Source organism: Nothobranchius furzeri, chromosome 10, assembly GCF_043380555.1.
Source record: "Nothobranchius furzeri strain GRZ-AD chromosome 10, NfurGRZ-RIMD1, whole genome shotgun sequence".
In the NCBI taxonomy this organism is placed as follows: domain Eukaryota; kingdom Metazoa; phylum Chordata; class Actinopteri; order Cyprinodontiformes; family Nothobranchiidae; genus Nothobranchius; species Nothobranchius furzeri.
In genome coordinates, this window is record NC_091750.1 from 48,870,210 (window position 1) to 48,897,070 (window position 26,861).

Consider the following 26,861-nt stretch of genomic DNA (forward strand, 5'->3'; position numbering starts at 1 on the left):
AGTCAGCTTGAACTGTGTAAAATGGTAGACTCGTCAAGCAGCTGATTCTGAGCTCAGAAGATGTTCTAACAGTAAATAAGGTTGAGTAGAAATCAGCCCTTACCCTGTATGATTCGTCACTGGACATGGTGCTGGCTGCTGGTCACTTCACGTGTCAGTAGTGAACCAACACCCCCACGGCTGATAAAGGTGCTCTGTTGTTGCACTACCACCTCTAAACACCAGATGGTGCTACAGAGTCTGTGTTCCATATTCAACCTTTAAAGGCCCCCATAGGTCCCTAGGTCACCTGCCTGAAGCTTCATCAGGCAGGTTATTGTCTTGCACCCATAGGTGCAGCCACCCAGTTTACAAACTGTTTTATTCCTACTGCCATAAGATTTCTAAATTATGAGGGTGGCTAAGCTTGTCTGATCTTCTACAGTATTGTGTGTTATATGTCTCTATGTGTCTAAGTGTGTGTTTTAACAGAACCACGCTTTGTTCAAACCACGTACTGGAAAAAAAATCCCACCTGTGCTGTGTGATCATTAAAGTAATCTGAATCTGAATTTAATCAATGGCTGCACACAGCCAGACTAATGGGACAAAAATGCGTAACACCCTTTATTAACTGTTTTTATTTTTATTAATCTGTTTTTAGCTTATTTCTTGTAATTATCATTTCATTCTTGAGCACTAATACACTGTTTAAGGTCACTTAAATTCCTAATTATTTCACCACTTGTAATCAGTTCCTGCAACACCTTCTTGAAACATTATCATCAGATTTTTACAAACGTTCATTCATCCATCCATTTTTGGCCGCTTATCTGCAGTCGGGTTGTGGGGCCAGCAGCCTATGAAGGGAGGCCCAGACTTTCCTCTCCCCAGCCACTAGGGCCAGTTCGTCTGGGGGAATCCCAAGGCATTCCCTGACCAATTGTGAGACATAGTCTCTCCAGCGTGTCCTGGGTCTTCCTCCAGGCCTTCTCCCGGTTGGACGTGCCCGGAAAACCTCATCAGTGAAGCGTCCAGGAGGCATCTTTACCAGATGCCGGAGCCACCTTAACTGACTCCTCTCGATGTGGAGGAGCAGCGGGTCTACTCCGAGCCCCTCCCAGATGACCGAGCTTCTCACCCTTTCTCTAAGGGAAAACCCAGCCACCCTGCGGAGAAAACTCATTTTGTATCCGCAATCTCATTCTTTCAGTCACTTCCCAAAGCTCATGGCCATAGGTGAGGGTTGGAAAGTAGATCGACCGGTAAATCGAGAGCTTTGCCTTCCAGCTCAGCTCCCTCTTCACCACGACAGATCGGTACAACGCCCGCATCACTGCAGCTGCACCACCAATCTGCCTGTCGATATCAAGCTACATTTTTCCCTCAAGCATGAACAAGACCCCGAGATATTTAAACTCCTCCACCGGAGGCAGGACCTCATCCCTGGAGCTGATTTTTTTCCCAGCTGCTTCACACTCGGTCCCCGCCTTTGGCTACCACAATGCACCCAACCTCTTTGGCCCCTCCCACAAGTGGTGAGCCCATGGGATGGGGGACCCACGTTTCCTCTTTAGGCTATGCCCGGCCAGGCTCCATGGGTAAAAGCCCAGCCGCAGGCGCTCGCCGATGTGCCCCACCTCCAGGCCTAGCTCCAGAGGCGAGCCCCGGTGACCCATGTTCAGGCAAGGTAACATGGTTTCCAATTGAATTGTTCATCATGAGGGTTCTTCAGGCTGCACTTTATCTGACCCTTCACCTAGGACCTGTTTGTCATGTGTGACCCACCAGAGGCATAAAGCCTCAGACAACTTAGCTCCTAGCATCATTGGGACACTCGACCCCCTCCACAATGGTAAGGTGGCAGCCCAGGGAAGTTTTTATACTTTATTTTATAAAATGTTACAAATTCAGAAATGTCCCTGCTTGACGAATTTGCCAGAAATTAAATTGTAAATGGCCTGTATTTGATGTAGCACCTTCTAGAGTCCTGTAACCGCCCAAGGCACTTTACAACACAACCAGTCATTCACCCAAGCACACACACATTCACCTCTTGCAGGACTTGAATGCACCTGAGCTGCTACATTTTGCTGCAGCTGGTGATATTTAATTGCAAATCCCTGCAAAGTCCTTGTGCAAAAGAGTAATGCAACATTTCACACCAACGGAAAATTGAATAAAATGTCGACACATTAATCATTGACTTTGTTGCAATTGAAGCTGTTTTTAAAAGGCAGAAACACTTTTTTGTTGTATCTCCTCAGGACAGAGGCTGTTCAGGAATATGGGTGAGATAAAAATTATGACTTTTACACAAAAACATACATCGGAATGTTTAGCTTTTAAAAATATTTTACAAATAAAATAGCAAGAGACAAATTTAAAAAGAGACTATTTATTTATTTTATTGTGTGCAAAGTCTTCATGACCCACTGACCAGCAACAAGTCATATTATATACAATAATAAGTGCTTACTATTACATTCAACATTACATTTCTTACTATGCACCAGAATCGATGTAAACAATCCACTGTGCAAACTAAAAGAAGTGACGTGTAGCAGAAATGATCATGGAACAATGCCCTGAATGAAAACTTGAATAGCGCCAGCGAACCATTCATGTGATCCTTTACTTTATCTTTGTAAACATCAAAGTTTATCACCAAGCAGCCAGTTGATCTGAACACATTATGGAGACGCTGTAAATATGACAGTCCCAAAAATATCTGAATCATCCTGGTGTTCCAGCGATGTCCTGGTTCTTCCTGCCCCGTGTTTGTATGCACAACTCATGGAGTCCATCCAAATCAGTGGGCCTTACAGCCATGTAGTGTCCACTTTTGGTCTTCCACAAATGTCTCAGAAACAATGTTCACCACTGCAGGTCAGACTTATCCATCTCTACCATCTTTCATGTCTCAACGATCAAAATGGCGACTCCCAGTACTTCTGCGCTCCTGTCATCCCCCTTTTGATTTGTTCGTAAGTCACAAACATCACAATGTTCCAGGACCCCAGTCGCAGGAAAGAAGGCATGAACCTGAAGGATGAAAAGAGAAAGTAAAGAATTGCTTTCAGGAAGAGCTTTGGTATGTTGCTGTCATGTTCATGTGTGTGTGTGTGGGTGGGTGTGTGTGTTTACCCTTTATAGAAGGCGGAGGGTCCTTCGTTTTTCAGCATCATGAGTGCACAGTTGACGGCGCTGCTGTACTGGCCATTTCCTGAGTTCATGAACCGTGTTTTCACCACATCTACTGGTGACGCCACCACTGTTGTGCAGAAGCCAGCGCCAAAAGCAGCCGTGAAGTGGCATGGCAGGGTGTCTGAGAACAGAAACAGAGTCTCTTCCAGAAACAGGAACTTAGATGTTGAGATTTTGCAGGCATTTGTTGGTTTTTCTTTACACCTGTCATCAGGTCGTACTTCAGGATGAGCTCTTTGATTATGTCATAGGTGACCAGTTCTGAACAGTTCACAATGGCATTGCGGGTGATGTTCGGCATGCATCCTGAAAGAAAAGGAGTTGATGACTTTCAAAATAAATGATAAAATTAAAACTGGAGTCTAAAACCAACCGTACCTCTCCAAAGTCCCTGCACTCCCTCATCTCTTGCAATGGTCTTGTAGGCATCCAAGGTGCTGTTGTATCTTCTCTCACCGTCGGACAGTCGGACCTGGGCTTGGAAACGCACCTTCACCACATCGGTTGGTTGTGCAAAAGCCACAGCCATGGCTCCAGTGGTGCAGCCCGCCATGAGTCGAGCAACAATCCCAGCATCTGCGCAGCATGGACATCAGTGTCAGTGAGCAGATAAGGTCAGAACACATTCTCATTCATGAAACACACCGAACACTCACTCTCAGTGCCTCGAGTGTAGAATTGCTTCATGGAGTCATAAAGGCCGATGCGAACGGAGGCGAAGCTCATCTGCCTCTGGAGTCCAGCAACCAGTCCGTTGTAAAGACTCCTGGCTCCTTCTGTGCGCACCATGGTGTTGATGGTGCCAAACACACCACGGTACCTCGCTACACTGGATCCCTCAAGCTTCTGACACTCTCCCTGGATCTGCAGGGGGCCATCATCAGCAACACATTAAAAAGTCTGACAAAAAAAGAAAAACATCTAAAGTCAAGTTCCTCTGAAGACCACGCATCTGACCTGCAGTCTGACTTTGGCGGTATCCAGGGGAAAGGTGATGAGGTCAGCAATGCAAGCTGCCAGACCAGCTCCAAAGACCTTAATCCCCGCAGAGGGCATAGCATCACTTCGTTTCACCGCAACCATTTTCATGTCTGGAATTATCAAACAAATAAAAAGACTTAGAGAGAAGTACAAAAAAAAATAAAGAAATGCATCAATATGTTGATCCCACCTGTGGGAAAGGGTGAAAGCAAGTATCAGGTTTTCTCAAGAAGTAGGTTGGTCTTTGGACGGGGTTCTGTCGTGGAAATGCCTTTGGCCATAAACTTTATTAGAAGCAAGCCTGTTAGCATAACACCGCTCTGAAAAAGCAGGTAAACGTTCACTGAGTTGTGTTTGAGATCACAACCTGAGATGTGCATTAGATACATTTAAAATGAATATATTTTTAATTGCTCAGTATAGCAATGTTTTTATTGCTAAAATAAGCAGGCCTACCTTGATAATTGTCCCAAAAAGTTATAATCCAGTAAGAACAAGACGATAAAGAGTCCTTTGTGTACTGTGTGCTAAATGTTCCACTGTGGAACATGCATCTGAATTTATAGGCACCTTTAGCACATGGCCCGATGGCCACCATCATGCTGTACCCTCCTGTTTATTTTTAAATATCATGTGTACCAGTCTGTGACACAGCTGGATATTTGAGCACTTGTTGATCCGCTCTTAGTTGTGTCATGATTCAGTCCTGGCAAGGGCAAATGCTTGGAAGTATTTAGAATATTTTCAGGTCATTTTGTTCTAACATTCTTGTAAGTTTACTCAGCGACAACACAATGTTTACACACGATTTGTTTTAAATCTAGAGTTTCGCGTGCACAGAAACTTTCCACCACCCTTGCCAACATACCGGCTCACATTACAGGACTCACGTCACAGAATGAACCTACTTTTCCATTGGTGGAAATCTACGGCCAAACAAACTCAGAGGTGTGTCTGACTTCTCTAGAAGCTTTTAAGGGGACATTAGCATTACAGAATCGTTTCATTATGTCTGTACCCAACCTCAGATTTCAAGACTGTCAGGGGGTTCTGAGTGTTCTCTCGTTCCTCCTCCCTGGAGCCAAAGTTTTGAAACTTTGCCGGTTTAAGGAACAGCCCTTCCTCCAGACCAATCAGTGAAACGAACCAGGGTGGGAGGGTGGATGAAGCATCTGACTACAATCACAGGCAAATCAGCAGCAAAAGAAACAGGATGCTGACTGGAAAGTGTCAGAGAGGGCACATTGACAGAAAAGTGAGTGTGTTATTTTTCACACACACATGGGGTCATGACCCCAACAAGTTCATTCCATTTCATACACAAACCTCCCATTTGTTTTCCAATTCCCAAATGCAAGAGTTGAACTATGTTGCTTTTGCTTAAATTTGTGTAAATTTGTTAAATTACTTAACGAACCACCTGACAGATTCAGATGAAACTCTTGTTAGACGTTCATACCGATCCACTCATGCTGAATCAAGATGACCACCACAGATAACCGACCTTAAAAAACACAAAAACGGCCGTTGTTCAGTCAGACATTGAGCTAATGATTAGCGTGAGGCCTTATCCCTATCAAATACAGGTAGTACTAATTTAACAAAGTCAAATAACTCTACAGTTTCATACGGGCCCACGGTTTTGAGTGTCAACACTGACAACATGCTCATTTGTATACAGAACAATAAAAAAACATATCATCCCCAGAAGGAGTTACTTGAATCCTTGATTGTGTTAACCAACACATTCTCACTCCCAGCGCGTCAAAAACAAACGCTTGGTCAGCCCCCTTCCACGTCAGACCCCAGAGAGTCGGTAAGAACAAAAACTCTAGGTGCAGACCGATCTTGCAGGATTTATGCACACTGTTTTTCTCAAGATCTCACCAAAATGGCTCCATCATCTTAGTTTAAAACTCTGGTATCACAGGTGAAGGTTGATGAGCATCCCGCCACAGAATGCTAGGTTTTACATGATGTGAAAAGTCTTCGGCCAAACATCTCAAAAGAGATGAACTTCTTAAAATGAACCACATCCTTCACAGATTTTCTGTATTTCATATGTAAACATCATTTGACATCTGAAGTGTCCAATAAGAATAATTTGTGCAATAAGTGATAAACAGATCTGATTGCATACATGTGGTTAGGAACAAATAAACTGGACGGTGAACATTGTTCCAGTTTACCGAGCACCACCGTGAAAATGTCCTAAAGGAGGAGACACCATCTGCTCTCCTCGCTCCATGCTGAAAGCACTTTCTTGAGAACATCGTGTGAGTAACCTTTGAACACACTGACTGACTGGTAAACACCTCAATGGTCCGGCTTCAACCAGCTCTCGGTGACACCCCTACACACACACCCTGCAGCACCCGGAAACCAGACTAAACTATCAGACTCCCGTCATCGCTCTGCTCCTCTGCACTATGAATACCAAGAACCATGATTCAGTGCTGTGAAACAGATAATCCCCATTAGGCTAAAAATAAAGACCATAACACTTCTGCTTATGGAGTCACTGCGTCAGTAAAAGGTCATTGGGACACAGTGTTTCGGAGGACCTGTCTGTTTTAAGTGTGGACCCATTTGCCTTTGAACTAGTCCTAATTTAGCAAAACTAAAGTAGAATATCTCTGTCAGTTTCACTCTGTATGTGTGTTTTCATCTCATCCACTAATATCTAAAACTCTCTTTACACAAGATTTCTGTGTAATTTAAGCCTCATTATACATTTTGGAAGCCATACTGATCGACTATTTCACCACATAAGTGAAAAGATGTTTCCACCGAGACTCCAGATGGCTACACATACCAGGAGTGACTCAGCGGCAGTCTGCTGCTTAGCAACGGCTCGCCGTGTTGTTCGTCTCTGGAGGAAGCAAGAGGATTAACTCCCAATATTTAATTAAAATAAAATTATAAAAGTATTTTGTCACGTGCATCAAGGTAAAACAAAATCTGAGTGAAAGCTGGTCGGATCTGATTGTTTCATAATAATGAAGGTTTAATGACACAAATGAAATGAGAGGTCATTGTTATAATTCAGTTTAAAATGGAAAAAGCTTATCGGATGAGTTTAATTAGAATGTCTTCTAAGTTCAAAATTAAGTGCAGTTCTGATTGATTTCATAAGGATTACCAGGTCCTGGGTGGATTCACCAGCTTGTTATAGATGTTGAACTAATTCAACCATCAGAAAACAGCAATCTGAAGAAAAAAGGCTTTTCTGTAAAAAAATATGAGGCATTTTTGGCCTGAAGCATGTTCAGTCAACAAACCAATCAGCTTTGTTTGTACAGCTCAATTAAAAACAACCCAAGTGCTAAACAACATAAAAAATACACAATAGGACAAGTAAAATGTTTCATAAAAACTGCATAAAGACAATAAAAGTAAATAAATAATAAGAGTAATACAAACAACAATAAAACAAGAACATATAAACACAAAGCTGTTGTGACCATCAACACATTTACAATTTGATATATTCATTAATTAATCTAATTAGGTGATAAACTGCAAGTTTGGGATGATCCAACACACACACACACACACACGCGCGCGCGCGCGTGCACACACACACACACACAAACACAAGGACAACTCTGTTAAACAATGCATTGGTTTAGTGCAGCAGTGTAGAACTTTGACAACTTGTGGACCTATTCTGCTGCTGGAGGATCTGGTACCCTGAAGTCTCCTCACCTCCCAGCTTTCTGTGCTTGATGTCCGTGTGTGCTGCTGCCACCGTGTGTCTGAAACAGACCAGTAAAGAAGGGTAAGTTAGTGTCACATTTAAGTAATCTACAGATTTTTGTCGTTAGAATCCAGCATCTGTTGTGTTGATCCTAAACTGATTGAGGGGTGAAATGCTTTTCAGTAAATCTGGTTGCTTTTGGTTCTTCAAACTCATCTGTAACCTGTAGCATCTTATTTACAACCACTATTATTATGCGATCTTCAAGCCCATGCCAGGCACCTTTTAATGATGAACAGATTAACTCTGTGATAAAGAGCCGGGTTCCCAGAATTGTTCCTTAATTTAATTGCAACCTTCATTCTCTAATAAAAAGGAAAGATCTCCAGACTTATGTTGGCGTCCAGCAGCCTCTGTCGTCCTGGCTGATAAATGTGTAGTTGGACATAACTGGAACCAGACAGAAGGTGAGACTGGCCTTCTCCTGTGTTAACATCTCCTCACCAGCTTCCTGATAAATACAGCACAGATTTAGAAATACTCCCATCTTTTTGTTTTAAAAGCTTTTCACAGAACATCTATTAAAACATCTGCTCTTGTTCTTAATCAGTGAACCACTTCTTTTAAATGCTCCATGTTTCAGATGACAGTTTGAAATAAAAAAAACACATGTAAGTAATAACATTAATAAACTGCAACACTCCACCCTTTTAAGACCAATTTTAGGCCTTTTTTGCTTTTCTGCCCATTACACATAATACAGTTATCAGACTGATCTCTGGAATAAAAATACAATCAAGCAGCATTTTTTTTAATTCTAATACTGACACTCCTCACCAGAGTTGTGAGGTGCTGATGTCTAACCCCAGCAATCACCAGGCAAGAGGCAGGGGACACCCTGGACAGGTCTGCAGTCCATCACAGAGACACACAGAAGCAAACAAGTCACACACTCACTCACACGGGGAAAATTACCTGAAGAATATCCCTGCATGGATGAGAAGAACATGCTAACTCCATGCAGGAAGGCTGCAGCTGGAAGTCAAACGTGCTAACTTCTTGAAAAGGGGCAACAGTGCTACAAACTGCACCACCATGCAGCCCAATAAGTTTCTTATAAATAAATAAAATAAAATAAATATTTTATTTAGCACTATGAAACACACATATTATACTATTTTTTATGTTTAAACCCTCTAATACCCAAAGCTCATGACCATAGGTGAGGATTGGGACGTAGATCGACCGGTAAATCGAGAGCCTGGCTTTCTGGCTCAGCTCCCTCTTCCCCACGACCGAAAGAATGAGATCGCGGATACAAGCGGCCGAAATGAGTTTCCTCCGTAGGGTGGCCGGGCTCAGCCTTAGAGATAGGGTGAGGAGCTCGGACATTAGGGAGGGACTCGGAGTAGAACCGCTGCTCCTCCGGATCGAAAGGAGCCAGTTGAGGTGGTTTGGGCATCTGGTCAGGATGCCTCCTGGACGCCTCCCCGGGGAGGTGTTTCGGGCATGTCCTGCCGGCAGAAGGCCCCCGGGTCGACCCAGGACACGTTGGAGAGGTTACATCTCCAATCTGGTCCGGGAACGCCTTGGGGTCCTGCCGGAGGAGCTGGTGGACAAGGCCGGGGAGAGGACGGCCTGGAGCTCCCTAGTTGGGATGCTGCCCCCGCGACCCGGACCCGGATAAGCGGAGGAAGACGAGACGAGACGAGACGAGACCCTCTAATATTTTTCTTTATCATGTAAAATGTCTTAAGTATTTATTTTAATTTAATTCTGAGCTGGAAACAGACAAAGATGATGCCACCACAGGCTGTAAACCTGTCATATACTGCTTGGTCACTAGGGGGCAGTGATGTGTGACTTCTCCATATTTACCTTTAAGAGCTAGAAAAAGGCAAAGAAGACAACGCGACGCAGAAGACCGATAGCTGTTAGCATTATATTAACACAGTTATCTAATGTCTTACTAACGTATGTAAAACAGTCGGGGGGAAATCATATGCAGCGACAGAAAGAAGCGTTGATAATAAAGAGTCCCTGACAGAGACCGAGCCGTTCTGACAACATGGAGAAGCAGTTGCATTTGAACCTGCTAGCCTCCAGACCTCCTATGGCAGGTGGAATGCAGTCTAGCTCCAAAATGAAAATGGGGTGAGTAATCAACTTGTTGCGTTTGTTCCCACGTGTATCAGCTGTTTAACGTCATATTTATTTTCACCACCGTCACAACAGAGTGTAAAAATATCCCATTATTAGCTCCCTATCTGCTAGCATTATCCAGGCTAAGTAAGCTAGCTGCGGCTTAGAATTTAGTCCATCTTTGTTGAAATCACGAAACTTTTCGCTTGTTTGCATTTATATTAAACATCTGTTCCTGTCCGATAGTATTTGTTGTAACTTTCAGTGAATCTGGATGGAAAAAGATAACGGTAAGTTTAATGATAATGATTTTTGTTTATGTTTATGAATGGGTCATCAGCTGGCTGGTTTGTTCTTTAGTAAACACATTTGTGTTTATATTTATCCATACAGCATGACTCCACGGTGTTTTACATTTGGAAACTAGATATTACACCCTGCCTTTCCCAGGTTTTTGTGGAAGGAAAAAATCTAAAGCTAAACTTGCCGTTTTTTTTATTTTATTTTATTTATTTATTTATTTATTTATTTGTAGTTTTCTAGGTTTGGGTGAAAAGTTTCAAGATGAAAATGCTTTAAAATTGGTGCCCTGTACGTCTGTTGAAAGGACTGGTGATATTTTACACTTAATTATAACATAAACCAGAGGTGTTTTCTTCGCTAAAATGGTCTCATTTGTGCTGTTAAGAGTAAAGTAATGCCTAATTGCTTCTGTTTTATGTTTTCCACAGACCTGGGAGGAAGAGAGATTTCACTCCCTTATCCTGGAGTCAGTACTTTGAAACCATGGAAGATGTTGAGGTCGAAAATGAAAATGGCAAAGATATATCCTTGGCCTCTGTTTTAAGTTTGAATGACTAATAGTGACTCTTAATACAGTTGTGCAAAAAATCTTGAGCCATCTGACGTGTCTTTTGTTTGTCAAGCAGTGAGACTTTCTCATAAATACTTAAGTCATCTTTTGCAGCAGGCTTCCTGATGATCAGCAACATATTTGAACAGCTTTGTCACAATTTGTTAATCAAGCCCTTGAGCCTTTGCTTTATAAAGCCACCTTTTCTTAAATTGTCTTTGAGCCATTCATGGCTCAGCAAAGATAACAGAAAGTGATATTTATGCTATTAGCCAGAAAACAGACTCATCTATGCACAGTGTGAGGTGTGTCCTTAAAAATCAGAGGGAACTTGACAAGAATGGAGGTGGATGGATAAAAACAAACTGCCTACAGCCAATGACGGGGGGAAACTAGAATTTCAAACTGAGTTGTTTATTCTGTTTTGAGCTGCATGTGTATTTGTCGCTCTGGTTTTTATTTCTTTGACAACCCAGAACATTTTCCGACTGTACTGTAATGGCTCCCACGGCCCAGTCCTGTTCTTGCTCCATGGTGGAGGCCACTCTGCACTTTCCTGGGCTGTGTTCACTGTGAGTGTTACTCTCTAAAGTCCCTCTTTCATCACATTGATATGAAGATTTCAGCATGTTTGTTGATCACCTTTTGTCATAAATGTTTTTTTCACAGGCTGTCATATGCAACAGGATCAACTGTAGAGTGGTGGCCATGGACCTCCGAGCTCATGGTAGGTAATGGTCATCACGTTAGAGCCATGTGATTTCTTCACTGATATCAGGTTGTGAATTTGGGCGGGAGACGAGCCACTTCTTAAAATAAAATATCTATATGAGGCTTAAAATGAATAATAAATAAAATAAGTGCATTTTGAGTTTACGAAAAAAGATTATGTATTCAAAAATACAAAATTTGACCTTTATTTAATCGAGGAAGTTGATGCATACTACTAGTTAAGTTATTTTAAAGTGTTTCTGGTTAAGTTTAATACTAGAGTCACACTATCTTTACACTTAAAGTGAATTTAAAACCAAATTTACTATACTGTTATTGAGTAAAGGCAGCTTGGAGTGTCTAATACCAAAAGCCTGTGCCGTCTTTGACTGTTTTCCTGTTTAAACCAGTAATGTTCCGATGGCCACAGAGAAACGGCTTGTTCTGAAACAAGTTGGTTTATCGTGTCATAAGCTTAAACACCACTTTAAATCTGCATGCCCCAACCCACTTAAACGTCTGTTTATCGCGGTGATGCTAACTGCAGAACAACGCTAGCCCGAGCTACTGCTAACGTCCTTGTTGGACAAGAAGAAGTTGTCAAAAAAAGATTATTGAAGCTCTCACATTCCAGGATGTACTGAAGATCCAGACTGTGATTGAGTGACAGATGGAGCCACAGCTTGCCATCTTTTTCTTCAAACCCCTTCACTTGAAACCTAAAGAGTAGTTTGTGCTTCTGCATCAGCTCCACAAGTGAGAGACACACACGCATTGACAGAGACGTTTTGCTCTCGGACTTCTCCGTCTCTTTGGGAGTGTTGTAAAGCAATTCCTCACCAGGACAACGAAGGGCGTAGCGCTGTTCTGAGGTATCCTGTTTTGTATCTGGTTAAAGATGGCACATTTACTATTGTGTTTTTGTTGTGTTTTTTGTATTTCAGAGACTTTTTAACATGGAAAAATGTGTCCCTCATTCTCCTCCACCTCTTCATGCGCTTACACTTAATCTCTAAAACCACAGTTCCCGTCATTTCCATCCACGAATAAAACGCTTGCTGCATATCTTTTTACCCCTCCAGTCACAGGTGAATAAGACGTTCATATAGAGTTTTTCCTTGAGGTATTCTTTAAGCTGCTACTATCTTCGGCTGTCTTTATGCTTTTGAAGGTGCAATGGCAGTGCTGTTGACGAAAGCAGCGTCCTGACCAATCACAAGCTTGCATTCTACGTCTCGTTCGACAGATGTTTAGAAAAGTGGGCTCGATTACGTCGATAATAGCGTTGCATGTCTCCACACAGACGCAGAAGCATAAACTAGGCTTAAGTTCCCTTAACTTTGTGTGACTTTCAGCTTGCAAGTACGAAGTTTGGCCGAATGTTTCTGCCCCTCAGTTGACTGGTCCATGTCTTGTCAATCATAAATGTACCCAACCTATCAGATAACAGATGGGTGTGGCTGTGGGTGTGGCATTTTACTGAGCTGCAGGTCCTGGAAGCGTTGAACTGGAGGTTTTAATTGAAGTGGTTTATTATGTTAATGTGCCTTTTTCTTTGCAGGAGACACCAAAGTTAAAAATCCTGAGGATCTTTCTGCAGACACAATGGCAAAGTAAGTTCTTGTCCACTGACTTGTAGAGTTTAAACACATTCTGCAGGTTTCTGCGTTTCATTTTCAGGCTAGTTTAAAATAAGTTGTTTGTCGTTGGTTAATATCTTAACTGAAAAGAGAGATTCAGTAAATATAACAAGGCTAACCGGCTGTTCATGTGTTTTCCAAAAGAGATGTTGGTAAAGTGGTGGAGGCACTCTATGGAGAGAGCCCACCTCCCATCTTGATAATTGGCCACAGTATGGGCGGGGCCATTGCAGTTCATACAGCCAGTGCCAATCTAGTGCCGTCCCTGCTTGGGCTGTGTGTCATCGATGTTGTAGAAGGTAAACTCTCGTGCTTTTTTCTTTGTTGCATCATATCAGAGCAAAGCTCACAAAGATTTACCTTCACATAGTTTTAGGAGCCCCCCCCCCCCCCCATGCTGTCTGGCAGTGCATTCAGAATTGGTGTCTGGGTGCCCTTAGAACAATTGCCCAAGAGAGAAAAGAAAACAAAAACCACGGCATCGACTAGGGCTGGGCGATATGGGCCAAAACTTATATCTCAATATCGTTTAGCTGAATTCCGATAAACGATTTATATCTCAATATTTTCCCTCCTGTAACATATTAATAAGTTAACTGCCTTCAAGCTGTCTATAATGATGTACAGCAAACTAAATGTATTGATTCTCATCAAACATTGACCCGAGTGCCCAAGCTAATCGCTAGCCGCTATGCTTGCAGCTTGACTAGTTTTATCGATAAAGTCATCTCGTTTCTTGCTTGAAATTAAATCGATATTTTTTTAAATATCGATAAATTGCCCAGCCCTACCATCGACCAACAAATGCACGTTTAGTGTTCCTGATAAATACTAAAATATCATAAGTGGCAGCCACAGACTTGTTAAGTGTGTGTACGCGGTTCTGTGGTTTCTCCCTGACATTATTTACTACGGGTGTGGAGGACCCCAGGCCCGTCCCTCCCAGGCCCTGAAGCAGACCATGGGGAATGATAAGAACTATGGGCCATTCCCATCTGTACCTGGTTAGCCCAGCCCGGATAGCTCCAGTCGGCCCCAGCCAGGCTCGGTTGATTCCACACATCCTTGCTAAGTGTTATACAAGGAATGCAGTCAGACATTTTCAGCTTCTAGGCAATCAGCATGATAATGTATGATAATGAATTGAGCATGCCTTAAGCCCATGTGGGCTGATTCTACCGACCAATCAGAGGCTTGCTCTAATGGAAGGTGTGAATTTGCTGTCAGCCATGGGTGTGTTGGCCCTGGTCAGCCTGAAGCAGACCACCTCAGAAAGAGGGCTGAAAAACAGTCTCATTGCACCCTGAAAAAAGGCAGGCCACCAAGATATGTAAGCAAGACCACATGCCACATGCCGGGCCGACCAGGTACAGATGGGAATGGCCCAAAGGTCACCCAGGACCTCCCAAGAGGACAGGGACCCCATGATGATCACCACAGGAAGGACCACAGTCCTCCCCCAACAAAGGGACCGTCGACCAAAGGAGCTAACCAGCAGCTACAGTACAGAAACCTCAGGGGGCTGCAGTGACAATCCCACAGACCCCACCTGCAGCCGGCTCCCCCTGAGCAGACTGGAATATGGACCCAGAGACCCGAGACTCCAGGGCACCTCGCCACCCGGCAGGAACCCAACCAGGCCAGGAAGCACCAGACTCCACCAAGCATCTGCTGGAAGGGAGCCAGTGCACACCCAGTCACCCAGCCCTTACCAAGAGCCACCAGCGCCCTAGATTCTGAAAGGGAGTTTGAAGGGGGGAGATGGGCCTGTGTTGGAGTCTAAAGGATGTAATATAGAAGCCAAAATGAAACTAAAGATCTAATAATGAGGTCATCAGTGAAAGAGTTTTTCTTCTCTAGGTACTGCCATGGATGCTTTGAACAGCATGCAAAATTTCCTCAGAAGTCGGCCAAAGACGTTTAAGTCTCTGGAGAATGCCATTGAGTGGAGGTACACGTTTGATCTTCGAGAGAGCTGCATCATTTCCCCCTGCAGGTGTCGAATGTTGATGTTGGCTAACGTTATCTTTTGTTTTAGTGTGAAAAGTGGCCAGATTAGAAACCTGGAGTCAGCTCGGGTGTCGATGGGAGGACAAGTGAAGAAGTAGGTTCTTGTTTTTTGTACGTTTAGATTCTGATCAAGTATATTCACCCGTTTCTCTTCTTCTAATCACAGATGTGAGGAGTCCATCAGCAGCCCAAGTGTTACCAACAGCCTGGGTGAAGGCATCATCGAGGAAGAGGAGGATGAAGAAGCAGAGGAGGAATCAAACAAGAAAAGAATGAAGGAAGATGAACACCAGGTTCAGTTTGTGACTGCTTTTCCTCTCTGATGTGACCTTTTCCTTGTAGAAACCCACTGAAACAGGCCGAGTTCTACTTCCAGGTCAAAAAGGAAAGCGTCTTCACTTGGCGAGTGGAGCTGTCAAAGACGGAAAAGTATTGGGAGGGCTGGTTTAGAGGTCTGTCAGCACTCTTCCTCTCCTGCTCTGTGCCAAAGCTGCTTCTGCTTGCAGGTTTGTTCTTCGTCTACCACTCAGATTTTTTTTTTACCTGATGTTCTGAAAGGTGGTTCAGGGAGAATTTTACCACAGTTTCACTCCTGACTTGTTCCTTTGTCCAGGAGTGGACCGGCTGGACAAAGACCTTACAATTGGACAGATGCAAGGTAAATGTGCTGCATTATATCAGTGTGTTGTAGAATGTGTTTGTCTCATTGACAGCTGCACCCTTTGTCCACAGGGAAGTTTCAGATGCAGGTCCTACCTCAGTGTGGACATGCTGTCCACGAGGACGCACCTGATAAAGTAAGAGTCCTTCACCTGCACCGATAAACCAAAGGAAGGGGTTCTGTTTGACCCACAGAGTCTTCAGCTGTTTAATTTCTCTGGTGTTTTCTGTTAGGTAGCAGATGCTCTCGCAACATTTATGGTCCGGCACAAATTCACCGAGTTTAAGGAAGGATTTCTGTGGTAAGTGAAACAAAAATCAACACAAAACCCATCACAGATAACGCAAAACAGCTCAGAGGGATAGCTTTGTATCTGTGGGGAATCATTACCTCACTTGGGTTAGGTGGTTCTGGGTTTAATGGATCTGTTTTGTCTATCGTAGCGAATCCATCTGGATCAATCCGCTCTTATGCTGTTGGGTCCAGGGAGAATGGGAACTAGTTTATTGTAGGAAAATGTATAAAATGAAAATTGTCTTGAACTGGTTATTTTCATAGATTCTGATTCTTTCTTTGTATAGTTTTGATTTGAAACCTGATTAGTTTTAACATTAATTTCATGGGTTTATTTTACAAACATGCATTTTTTGAATAAACCTCATTAGAAGAAGAAGAAGAAAAGATCTTTTCTGTAACACCTCTCAAGATAAAAATCATGAGGTGCTTCACAAAAACAAAAAATGTAAAAAATTTAAAAAGAATTTGGAAAATGATTAAAAATATATTCAAAATGAGCAAAAATAGACAATTGTGATTCAAAGTGTAAAGAGAGGGAGTGAATACGAAAGAGGGAAATCAGTGGATCCTGAGGAAGGTGGAATAGGTGGGGAGAGCAGAACAAGGAGAGGGTGATGAAGGTCACACCAAAACCAGCTTGAACAAGTGAGTCTTCAGCTGCTTTTTAAAGGAGACCACTGAGTCCACTGATCTCAGGCTCAGGGGGAGAGAGTTCCAGAGTCTGGGGGCCACAGCAGCAAATGATCTTTGGTCTTTAGCCTGGTGCTGCACAACCAGTAGGCTTTGATCACTGGACCTCAGGGACCTGCTGGGGGTGTAGGGACTAAGAAGATCACCAGTGTAAGATGGTGCTTGTCCATGTAAGGCCCTATAGACCAGAACCAGGATCTTGAAATGAACCCTGAAGTTCACTGGCAGCCAGTGAAGCTGGAGGAGAAGCGGGGTGATGTGGGTGTGTTTGGAGGACTTGGTCAGAAGCCGAGCACAGGCATTCTGAACCACCTGTAGACGGTTCAGGGAGGTTCTGCTCAGACACGTGAAAAGAGAGTTACAGTAGTCTAAGCGTGAGGAGTTGAAGGTGTGGATAACAGTCTCAAGTTCAGAGCGGGACAGAATGGGACTCAGCTTAGCAATGTTCCTGAGATGGAAGAAGGAAGAGCGAACAAGAGAACTGACATGAGAATCCAGGGTGAGAGCTGGGTCAAAGGTCACGCCAAGATTCCTGACGGAAGGTTTGGTGTGAGAAGCAAGCTGACCAAGAGAGTCTCTGACTTTGGGAAGCAAACAACTATTCTATTAAATTACTTCTATAATTTCACAATCGTGCACTTCAAATTCTAGTGTAAAATTATCCATTTCCAAAAGAACTATAATACTTGTGTCAGGTAATGCTTCCTTTTACAGTCCCCTAATTACTAAGTACTATAATGGTAATTACATAGTAAGTTACAGTGTATTATTGTTTCTGAGTTCCTAAACAGTTATTACCATGTAACTCAGGTTCAAATCTAGTTTTTATTTTATTAATTATTCCCAGTAAATACTGCTTTTACACACTTTATTACATTTATACACTTTAATTACACAATAATACACTTTAACTTACTATGTAATTACCATGTAAGTACTTAGTAATTAGGAGACTGTAAAAGGAAGCGTTACCTTGTGTCACACTTGTTTTCTGTGGTATTAAACCATTATTGGTTTGTTTTTATTGTGACTAATTTTTTTTTTTGTCTTGTTTTGTTTTTCTGCAGCTAACTTCCTGTCCAGATCCCAGCAGCAATTGAAGACAAGTTTCATCATCACTGAATGTCAATGTCAACAGCAAAATAAATAATTGTTACTTTTGTTCTGTAGATATTTTTGCCTTTCAGCTTTGCCTTATTTTTATTTGAAAACGTCAGACTTTGATTGTTCGTTTCCTGGACATCAGCTGTATTATCATTATTGTTATTATTTAATGATCTCCTTGTTAAATGGTTTATTTTAGAGGGACTGCATTATTGTTCATGTGTGTTTGCAATGTTTGAATTCAAACTGATGAAGAAGATTAAAGATGAATGCAGCCAACGACGCCCTGTGTTTCTGCTTGTGTGCCCCGAGAAATCAGATTTGTTAGGGTTGTGTAGTTTTGCTTCAAAAGATTTTTATTTTCAGTTTTTTTTTTTTTTTTTTGTTTTTTGTTCAAGCAAATATAGAATTGTTTTGTTCTTAAGTTATTTTGAAATAACATGAAATGTTGTTAATTTCTACTTCAGTTGTCCTAATTATTGCTTGTATTACTTTATTTTAAAATGCTTCCAGTACAGGAGAGAAATTATTTGTTTGCAGCCTCAGAACTTTTGGAACAGATGATGAATTTCATGGAACAAAAAGCAGTTTTAATTATCCCTCAATGGGCCAAGATGAGAAATATGTTGCAAGTGCATATAAACTGGTGAATTATTAATGAATCATAATGACCGTCCTCTACAGAGTCAAAGCTTTTGAGATTATTTTGTGATTAGAGTCAACAAACAATATTTCCTAAAGGTAGTTGGATCATTTAGGTTTATCAAATATCTGCCTTAAACATCAGCACTGAAATCAGTCTACCTCCTGTTCGGGCATTTGCTCCTTACCGACTCCCTTCAGCTCCTGCTGATGATGCTGCTGTACCTGTTTGCTCTGACCAGGATCAGAATGACCACCTGGGTTTGTGTTGTGATCACTCACCTTACAGCCATCACGGGGAAGCTGTCGCCCATCAACCTGGCTGTAATGTCTGTGGAGAGATACGTGGCCATTTGTTTTCCACTCAGACACGCCACCATTGCAACACCCAAGACGACCGGTGCAGCCATCTTTGCCATGTGGTCTATAGCCTCTTTAGAGTCCTTCACGCAGCTCTTTCTGTTTATCAGGCTTAACAATGCAGACCTCACCACTCAAGGCTTCTGCAGCACTAACACTGTGTTTTGGCTGCAGGTTTATATGACGTTGAATAGGACTTTCCCTATAGTTAACTTTGTTTTAGTGAGCGTCATTATCATTTACACCTATGGTGCAGTTATGGTTTCAGTGAAATCCTCCGCCTCTTTTGCTCACAAGGCTGAAAATGCATATAAGATCGTGCTGTTGCACATATTTCAGTTGTTCTTGTACCTCTACTCTGTTTAACATGATTAACTCCAGTGAACTGTTGCATTTAAATCCTGCCATTACTATTTAGGTTGAGTACATTCTTTTTTTAGGTCTGATTGTTCTCCCTAAGTGCTCGAGCCTGCTCATATATGGCCTAAAAGATCAGTCGTTGGTGCGTGTTTTCCAGTACTATTTCACCTTCGGCTTCAGAGGTACTCTCAGTCTAAATCCCCAGCCTTAATTAAATCCGTGTGTGTGTGTGTGTGTGTGTGTGTGTGTGTGTGTGTGTGTGTGCGTGCGCATAAAAGGTTTACCAGAAAAAAGTGTCTTCAATTGCTCTTAACTTTTTTTATGTCCACATGAGTAAATAAACTTGTTAGTTGTTTAATTTACTAACAACACTGCAGTTTCAATAATGACTCTATATTTCAATACTGATTATATGTTTCTGAAATAAAATTACGTGAAGTTTATTCACAATATTTTGTTGACATATGTTACAATAACTCCTTAGTACAAAATTAGAAATGACTATAAACAGGCTTACATTATTATGAAATGTTAACATATTATTTTTATTTGTTTCATTTATACTTTTATTTTATAATTAAAACATAAAACATTGTGTAAAACACTGTAAAAAACACCAACGACACATTTGTTGAATAAAAATGTAAAGTTGTGGCAACATTTTAAATAGAATAAAACAGTTTAATGCAACAAAGCTGGAAACTCATTTAAGTCTCTTTATAATTGCTTTATTGTTTAACGTGAATAAAAATAAACTAAATAACAGAAAAACCTAAAAGTGTGGTCACATTTGTTGTTGTTTATACAACATGCCCACTTTTTATTTGTCAGGTTTATTATTATTGTCATTGTTATTATTGTTGTTGTTATAGTTTACTATTATTATTATTATTATTATCATCATATGAATCATCCATTGGTGTGATCATAAATTAATCAAAAATTGACACAATAACCTTAGTAAAAATGTTATTGATGAATAATAATAATATTAAGATTAATAATCCCTGTCTGTGTTGATAGTTCAACATTTCACCCAGCAGATGTCACCTTTTGATTATAAACTGTTCTGCAGCACAAGCTGACTCTCCTGTTCCTACATTGGTTTTGTAAACATGTGACCGTTATTGTGCAATAGGAACAAAGAATATCATCAAGATTATTCTCATCTTCTTTTATAACGTGCATGAAGAAATGTGCAGGAAAAAGAGGGTTTAATCTGTGCAAGGTAATTTAGGTTGGTAAACATGCAGGCAGGTGCATGCCAGCTGAATAAAGGAAGCATCTGAGCAGGAGCTGGGTTAATTTAAGCGATCTTTACTCCGCCACAATCCTAAAGCCCTCTCAATACCTCTCTGGTCTCTGTGAAAGAGTACTTGAAAGGTTGAAAAACATTCCAGAGTGAGAAAGTACCTGGTGACCAAAGCTGCTTGAGTTGAGAATAAGAGCAGGAGCGAAAAGGTTGATGCGATAATAACAAAACCCTTCAGATCTCCGACCAAGACAGTGGATCTTCAGTGTGTTGTGAGGTCCATCTGTATAAACAAGATGTGCACTTTAAAAAAGCCTGAAGCACAAACAAAGGGTGGCACAGAAACCCAGAAAGCATGGTCTCTTTCTGGTATGTTGCTCAGGAAGCACACTTTATAATCCATTCTTGACTTCTGTTCACAATTCTTCTGTGTAAAAATCCAGGTGCTTACACGACATTTGTCAGTGTCTGCTGATTGTGCAAGTTCTTAACTTCTCTGTAGCTGAACAGCCAGAAATGAGGCTTCAAATGTGCAAGTAAGCTGCCCATGTGGGAGGAAATAATAAGATCACACGAAAGAAACAGTTTATTCAGTAGAATTATTCCACCACTCTATATGAGGAGTCTGTTGAAACAGTCATGAAGGGTTTTATTACAGATTCTACGGTCCACACATGCCTCAGCGCTAATGGTGAAGCAGTGTGAGTTTCAGGTGAATGAAATGGTTGGAAAGTAACTCTTAACAGTGTGATTTAAGTGAAAGCACTGACCTGGTTAGGTTTCTGTTCCCTAAAACAGGTTGTCTGCCGTCTCGCATGCATTTACACGCAGAGACTGAATTATAGCAACTTCAGCTACATTTGCCTCTGTTTAAAACACCCAGATGGATACAGTAAGTATGGGTAAAACAAACTACTAACTCATGTTTTATGTGATTATAAATAAGTACCAAAGTTCAATTAACGTGGCATTTGTTTAAGTTTAAACATCATGAGTTGCTCATTTAAAATGTCACAATAAGTCTTTGAATGCTAATTGGGAAACCTTGCCATCATGGGTAAGTGTTTTAGTTAATACAGAATAATCATAAATGGAGGTAATAACAATGTATTAATATTCTAATTATTCACCAACAGTAAAACACGGTGGAGGTCCCATCATGCTGTGGAAACAATGTGCTTTAGTGGATTATGATTCAAATACATTTTAAAAATCGTATCATGAGTGACGTATGTGCCTAACATTCAGGAAGCACGGTGAGATGTGAAGATGCTGGATTTTGATCAGAAACACACATCCAAAAGCAGAAAAGAATGGTTTAAAGTTTTGATTATGCATTGATTCTGGTTTAGAGAGTCAGATATGATTTACTAAAGATCTAATCTGCTTACATCCATTTTATCTGATTCTATTTATTCCAAAAAAGCTTCAATTACAGGAACTTCTTTTCTTAAAAATGTTTTTGGTTAGCTTGAAAATCCCACATGGATGAAGTGTTTTTGCTATAGCAGGATTTGGCACTTAGTAATGGTGAGTGGGTAATGGTGAGAAAGCATGAGCATGCAGGTTGGAAAGGGTGGATAAAAGTATCAGATGTGATAAAATGATTTTTTACATTAATGAGAGGAAAGGTGTAGGTAATGAGAGAAGCCTTTTTGCCTGCATGGTTCAGAGATGGTGTCTCTTTAAGAATCATGAAGTTGGACGGGATCAGGAATGAGTCAATTTTTTTAGATGTTTTGGGGATAAACTCAGAAAAGTCAAACCAAGGTGCAAACTGTTTCCAGAGTCTGAACATGTCAAAACCACCTCAGTTTGCACCTCAGTTTGACTTTTCTGAGTTTATCCCCAAAACAGAGGAGAGAAAATGATTACTGAGGTAGATGGATGCAAAGGTTGAAGCCATCTGGTGAGAGGCTGTAGGATCATTTATTTGAGTGTTTGTTCTTTACATAATCAGACTAGATGCAGCAACACCCGTGATTTTCACATCTTGATCATGTAAAATGAGATTTGTGACACACATAGATCTCTACACATTTCAGTGCACTGACCAATAGAAATGTGCCATGCCACCAAATGAGGAGGGCCAAACTAAGGATAATAACTAATGCAGGAGGAGATTCTGGGCCCTTCTGAGTGATGATCATTGTCACATGGGCGTCACATTTTCTTGTTTGTACCATTTTTTATGCTTTTTCAAATTCATATAAACAAATTTAAAACCAACCTACAGACTAATGGCAATTTTGGGACTGCATCGGAAACAGGGAACAGAGTGTTACGGGTGTTCCTCCCCTAGATGTAAAGAACCAGGAAAGTAAGGCCGGAGAGCTGGAGATGATCCAGACAAGAAAGGAGCTTTCTACAGACCAATAACAAATGGTGCTGGAACCCGGGATCCTTTGTGTGAGGAAGACCAAATCATTGATTTAAGGATGCTGTTAAAGTGGACATACAGTTAATTGGTGAGAGGGTGGAGGAGAAGATGACTAAATGGAGACAGATGACTGGCTGTGGTGATCTCTGATGGAAAAGCCCAAAAAGAAATAATGGTGAGTTCACAGACTGGCAAAATGTTGAATGCTTTTTTAGTGCTCAACAGTGGTGCATTAATTAAAACAAAGGAAAATTCTAGAGTTTCAGACTGTCCGATCATGCTGAAGGCTGATCAATTCTGATCTCGTGAAATTAAATGAAATCTGTCTTGTTGGCATTTTCTTCATCAAATATCCTGATCATTAGATTCAGGTTCTGAATATATTTTCACGTTTGTTCCACACATTTAAAAGTGACTATCATTTAGATCAACACAGAGTAACTGGGTCAACCATTATAGTAGCAGAACAAGCTCTCAATGTATAAATTAAATCAAATATGTCAAAATAACTAAACACTTTCCACTGCATTTTATAGGTTTTATAAGCTCAGCGTCGATAATAAACAGACATTTAAAAATGTCGAATCCGTGCACTTGCAGCTCTAAAATGTGTCCCTTTTTCTACAAAGAAAGCGGCGACGGCAGTAAAGCAAAAAGTGATCTAATGAATCAATATATGTGGAGTTATCAACAGAGATGACGTAATGTGTACGCTAATGGATCCTTCCTTAAGGGGGGAGGGACGCTGTGGAGCCTCGGCCAGGGTCCGTTCATATCCCAGTCAGGTGTGCTCCAGACACCCCTGCCCGTTGCGGTGTAGATGGTACAGTCCACATGCAGTCCGGAGTTGTTGCTGAGGAGCTCCCACTATTCAGCACCGTTCAAACTGGCATGCAGCCTACGCTCTGGGCACGAAGCAGGAGACTGCGCTTCTCATGAAAAATGTTACCCTTTTCTCAGCGGGGATACCTCGGACAGAAGGGCAGGGTTGCGATATATCACGTATTGTGCATTATTTCAGGTGAGTTTTGTATTTTGTGTGATAGTTTAGGTCGCTCCATCCTTTCCACAGAAGTTTTGTGAAGGAGCTGACTGACAGACACGTCTCACGGGAGTTGGCTTACGTCGCGTGCGCCTTGTGAAGTTATAATTTTAGCTAGTGTAACGGTTATCGTCTACAGACTTTATCAAGTTATTATTATTTTTTTTTTTTTGTATTTGGGTAGAAGTGTTAACTAGTCCCACTACCTTGATGGTGCGACCCAACGAGATTCAATATGTACCTCCACTCTGTTAATGTCATTGTCTCATTACCAGGCAGCCACATTAGCATCACAAAACTTTGTTTTTAAGTTACACGATGCTTAGATGCCACCTGCTCTCACCGAAGTGTTTTAGAAGTTGGGTTCGCCTCCCCCCGCGTCGGGATCGGGGTCAGCCACCATGTGCCTGTGCTGCTGCCAGAGCTCATTAGGGTTTAATCAAAGAGGCTGTTAACTTACCCCACCCAGGAGCACAACTTTCTGCCTAGAACTCAGCTGCTGCCTCAGTAAAAACTCCAAACCAATAACGTTTCCATTGGGTTCCAACTCAAATCTGCTCTTTTATCATTCCCACCGTATCAAACCATTCATGATAATATGGCACAGATGAGGCTGATTTCCTCTGAAAACTGTCCTATAAACCGGAAAACAAGTTTATTATTTATGTTTAGTGCGTTTTATAGTCAAATTGCATCTGCTAAACCACACTGAGTCACTAAACAGTATTTTTAAATTAAATTATAAATCAATTTTTATTCTACAAGGTCTCATATCACGTAATGCATCAACACAGTATCTTCCAAACCTCACAAATGGTATGTTTATACCACAGCACAAAACCACTGTTTGATGCTGTAGGGGTCTCTTGTACAATTAAGCATCAGTACAGTGTGTGGTGACAAGAAGCCTTTGTCTGGTGCTCTGTGACAAAACCTTCAGTAGCCCCTCACCGGCATAGTTTGCATATTTGCTGAGATAATTAATGCTATTTGCAGAAGCCCCTAGTTTCTCACCTGTTGTTAAATCTACAAATTTAAGTAAAAAAAAAAAAAAGATGGGTGTCTTGTTTAAATTCAGTTTAAGTTTTCTGCACATTTCAACAAGGGCCTCAAACATATGCTTTTTATTGAATGTAAAAAATGTGTTCCTCCATAAAACTCATTATGTAAAGGTCTTAAAGCAGTGCAAACACTTCTTACATCTTGATCTTTCTCTTTTTTTTTAAACTAACACCCTGCATTTCAATAAAATCAAATTAATTATGTTCCTTGCCTTAAGGGATGATATATAAATTGATTCTTCATTACTTGGATGATGCCAAATTTAGGAAAATTGAAAGTGCTTGATTGGTTTTGTACTTGTAGCATCAGCCTGTGCTCTATGTGCAGGAAACACTGAGCAATAACAAGGGACAACTAGGGCAAGCGCAATAGGCCTGCTGTGTATTGCTGATGGTAATTGACATATTCAGTGTTTTGAGTAAAACGGTAAGTCCCATTAGAAAACCAAAAGTCCAACTTAAAGTGGTACTTCACTGAAAAACATTTTAATTATTATTTCTAATTATAATCACTCACTGTGAGTTGTTTCATGCAGGTTGAACATGAAAACAGTCTCCTACAACTATCTCCTGCATAGCTTCTGATAGAAAAATAGATGGTGAAACTCTAGGATTAGAAAAGCCTGACAGATCTACGTTACACTGTCACTTAACATTCATGGACTCACCCATCTTGACTCACAACAGGGAAGGCTGTTGTTTAGCGTGCAGAAAACGGCAAAGAACATCTTGACTAGTATAAGCTAACTGTTAGCATTAGCATCTCCACCACATGGCAATACTCCTCCAGGCTTTTATTATTTGTGGAGATAAAACATCGATGTTGCAGAGCAAACAGTGTCAGTGGTAGAGTTGTTTTGCTGTTATCTAATTTGAAGATGTCCAATTCCTGTCGTCTGGAGTTACTTTTTCCTATGGCTGAATTCTCCATTTGTAAACAAGCACATCTGAACTTTTTTCCCCCTGAGTACAACTTACGCGACATTCATTTCCTAATGGAGACCACTGCAATTGGAATAAAACATAAGTCAAGTACCCCTTTAAATTACAAAAAAAGTGAAAAGAACAAGTTTACATTGATTTGATTAAAATTGAAATTGGAAAAGTTTTCTGCCGAGATTTTCATTTATTTAGAAACAACAATAAAATAGAAGAATAATTCTGTGGCATGTTGTGGATTCATCTTTGAGTACAGTGCAATCATTTGAAAACCTCCTCTGGTCTTTTTCTACATTCTCAGCCTTGGACTTGTTTGGAAACATTATTATGTTAAGAAATGGCCTCAGTAAAAATCAGTTAGACTGTGATAAAAGATAGCTGTGGTGCTACAAGAGTCCAACATTCAGAGTCCTGTCCTCATAACCACGAATCCCTGTAACTAAAACTTCACAGGTATCTCTTTGAAAGAAGTGATTACAAATATCAGGGATTTAATGACCATATCCCTCAATTAATTTGCTATCTTGCTAAGTTAAATGGTGAACACTTAACCCTTACTATAACTCTTAAACTGGACCATTTGACCTGTGGTCTTCAATGACTGGAAGAAGAAAAGTAAAACACCTTCTGTAAAGTGAGCTATATTCTGTTTTCTACAGTAATATTTTCACAGATTGGGTTAAATTCGAAAACTATGCATTTACAGTAGCTTCTTTTATTTATTTATTTTTTACAATGGAATAAGATTTTCTCTTGTCTCAGGGGCATTTAAAGTAGACATTACTAATTCCATGTCAATAGACTGCACGTAGAATTAGTCAGATGTTGCCCTCATTATTAGGCCCGAGCA

General features: G+C 41.1%; 3 protein-coding genes and 1 pseudogene across 5 annotated transcripts in view; 3 read left to right on the forward strand and 1 right to left on the reverse strand.

The window, feature by feature from the left end:
• Positions 1 to 2,361: 2,361 nt before the first annotated feature.
• On the reverse strand, positions 2,362 to 4,840 carry LOC107386805 (dicarboxylate carrier UCP2). Its single transcript, XM_015961431.3, has 8 exons — positions 4,624 to 4,840; positions 4,358 to 4,487; positions 4,144 to 4,277; positions 3,843 to 4,050; positions 3,565 to 3,762; positions 3,391 to 3,492; positions 3,127 to 3,307; positions 2,362 to 3,024 (listed from the first exon to the last, which is right to left on the reverse strand). Exons 3-8 carry the CDS (start codon positions 4,273 to 4,275, stop codon positions 2,910 to 2,912), a joined length of 936 nt encoding a protein of 311 aa, XP_015816917.2. The 5' UTR covers positions 4,276 to 4,277; positions 4,358 to 4,487; positions 4,624 to 4,840; the 3' UTR covers positions 2,362 to 2,909.
• Positions 4,841 to 9,750: 4,910 nt separating this feature from the next.
• ppme1 (protein phosphatase methylesterase 1) lies at positions 9,751 to 18,257 on the forward strand. Its single transcript, XM_015961014.3, has 14 exons — positions 9,751 to 10,021; positions 10,741 to 10,834; positions 11,342 to 11,434; positions 11,532 to 11,589; positions 13,135 to 13,186; positions 13,358 to 13,512; positions 15,074 to 15,164; positions 15,252 to 15,317; positions 15,390 to 15,516; positions 15,600 to 15,729; positions 15,837 to 15,881; positions 15,956 to 16,020; positions 16,118 to 16,185; positions 17,939 to 18,257. The coding sequence occupies exons 1-14, from the start codon at positions 9,936 to 9,938 to the stop codon at positions 17,940 to 17,942; spliced, it is 1,134 nt and encodes a 377-aa protein (XP_015816500.1). The 5' UTR covers positions 9,751 to 9,935; the 3' UTR covers positions 17,943 to 18,257.
• A 498-nt stretch (positions 18,258 to 18,755) lies between these two features.
• LOC129152425 (odorant receptor 131-2-like) lies at positions 18,756 to 19,646 on the forward strand (annotated as a pseudogene).
• A 4,154-nt stretch (positions 19,647 to 23,800) lies between these two features.
• The window catches only part of nectin3b (nectin cell adhesion molecule 3b), a 46,401-nt gene continuing 43,340 nt past the window's right edge, over positions 23,801 to 26,861 (forward strand). The window contains exon 1 of one of the 3 annotated variants that reach the window (XM_054730616.2): positions 23,801 to 23,990. In XM_054730616.2, coding sequence (XP_054586591.2) covers positions 23,912 to 23,990 — 79 coding nt within the window. In that variant the 5' untranslated portion in view covers positions 23,801 to 23,911. The remainder of the gene's footprint in view (positions 23,991 to 26,861) is intronic. The other 2 variants (XM_015961015.3, XM_054730615.2) reach the window with 2 other exon arrangements.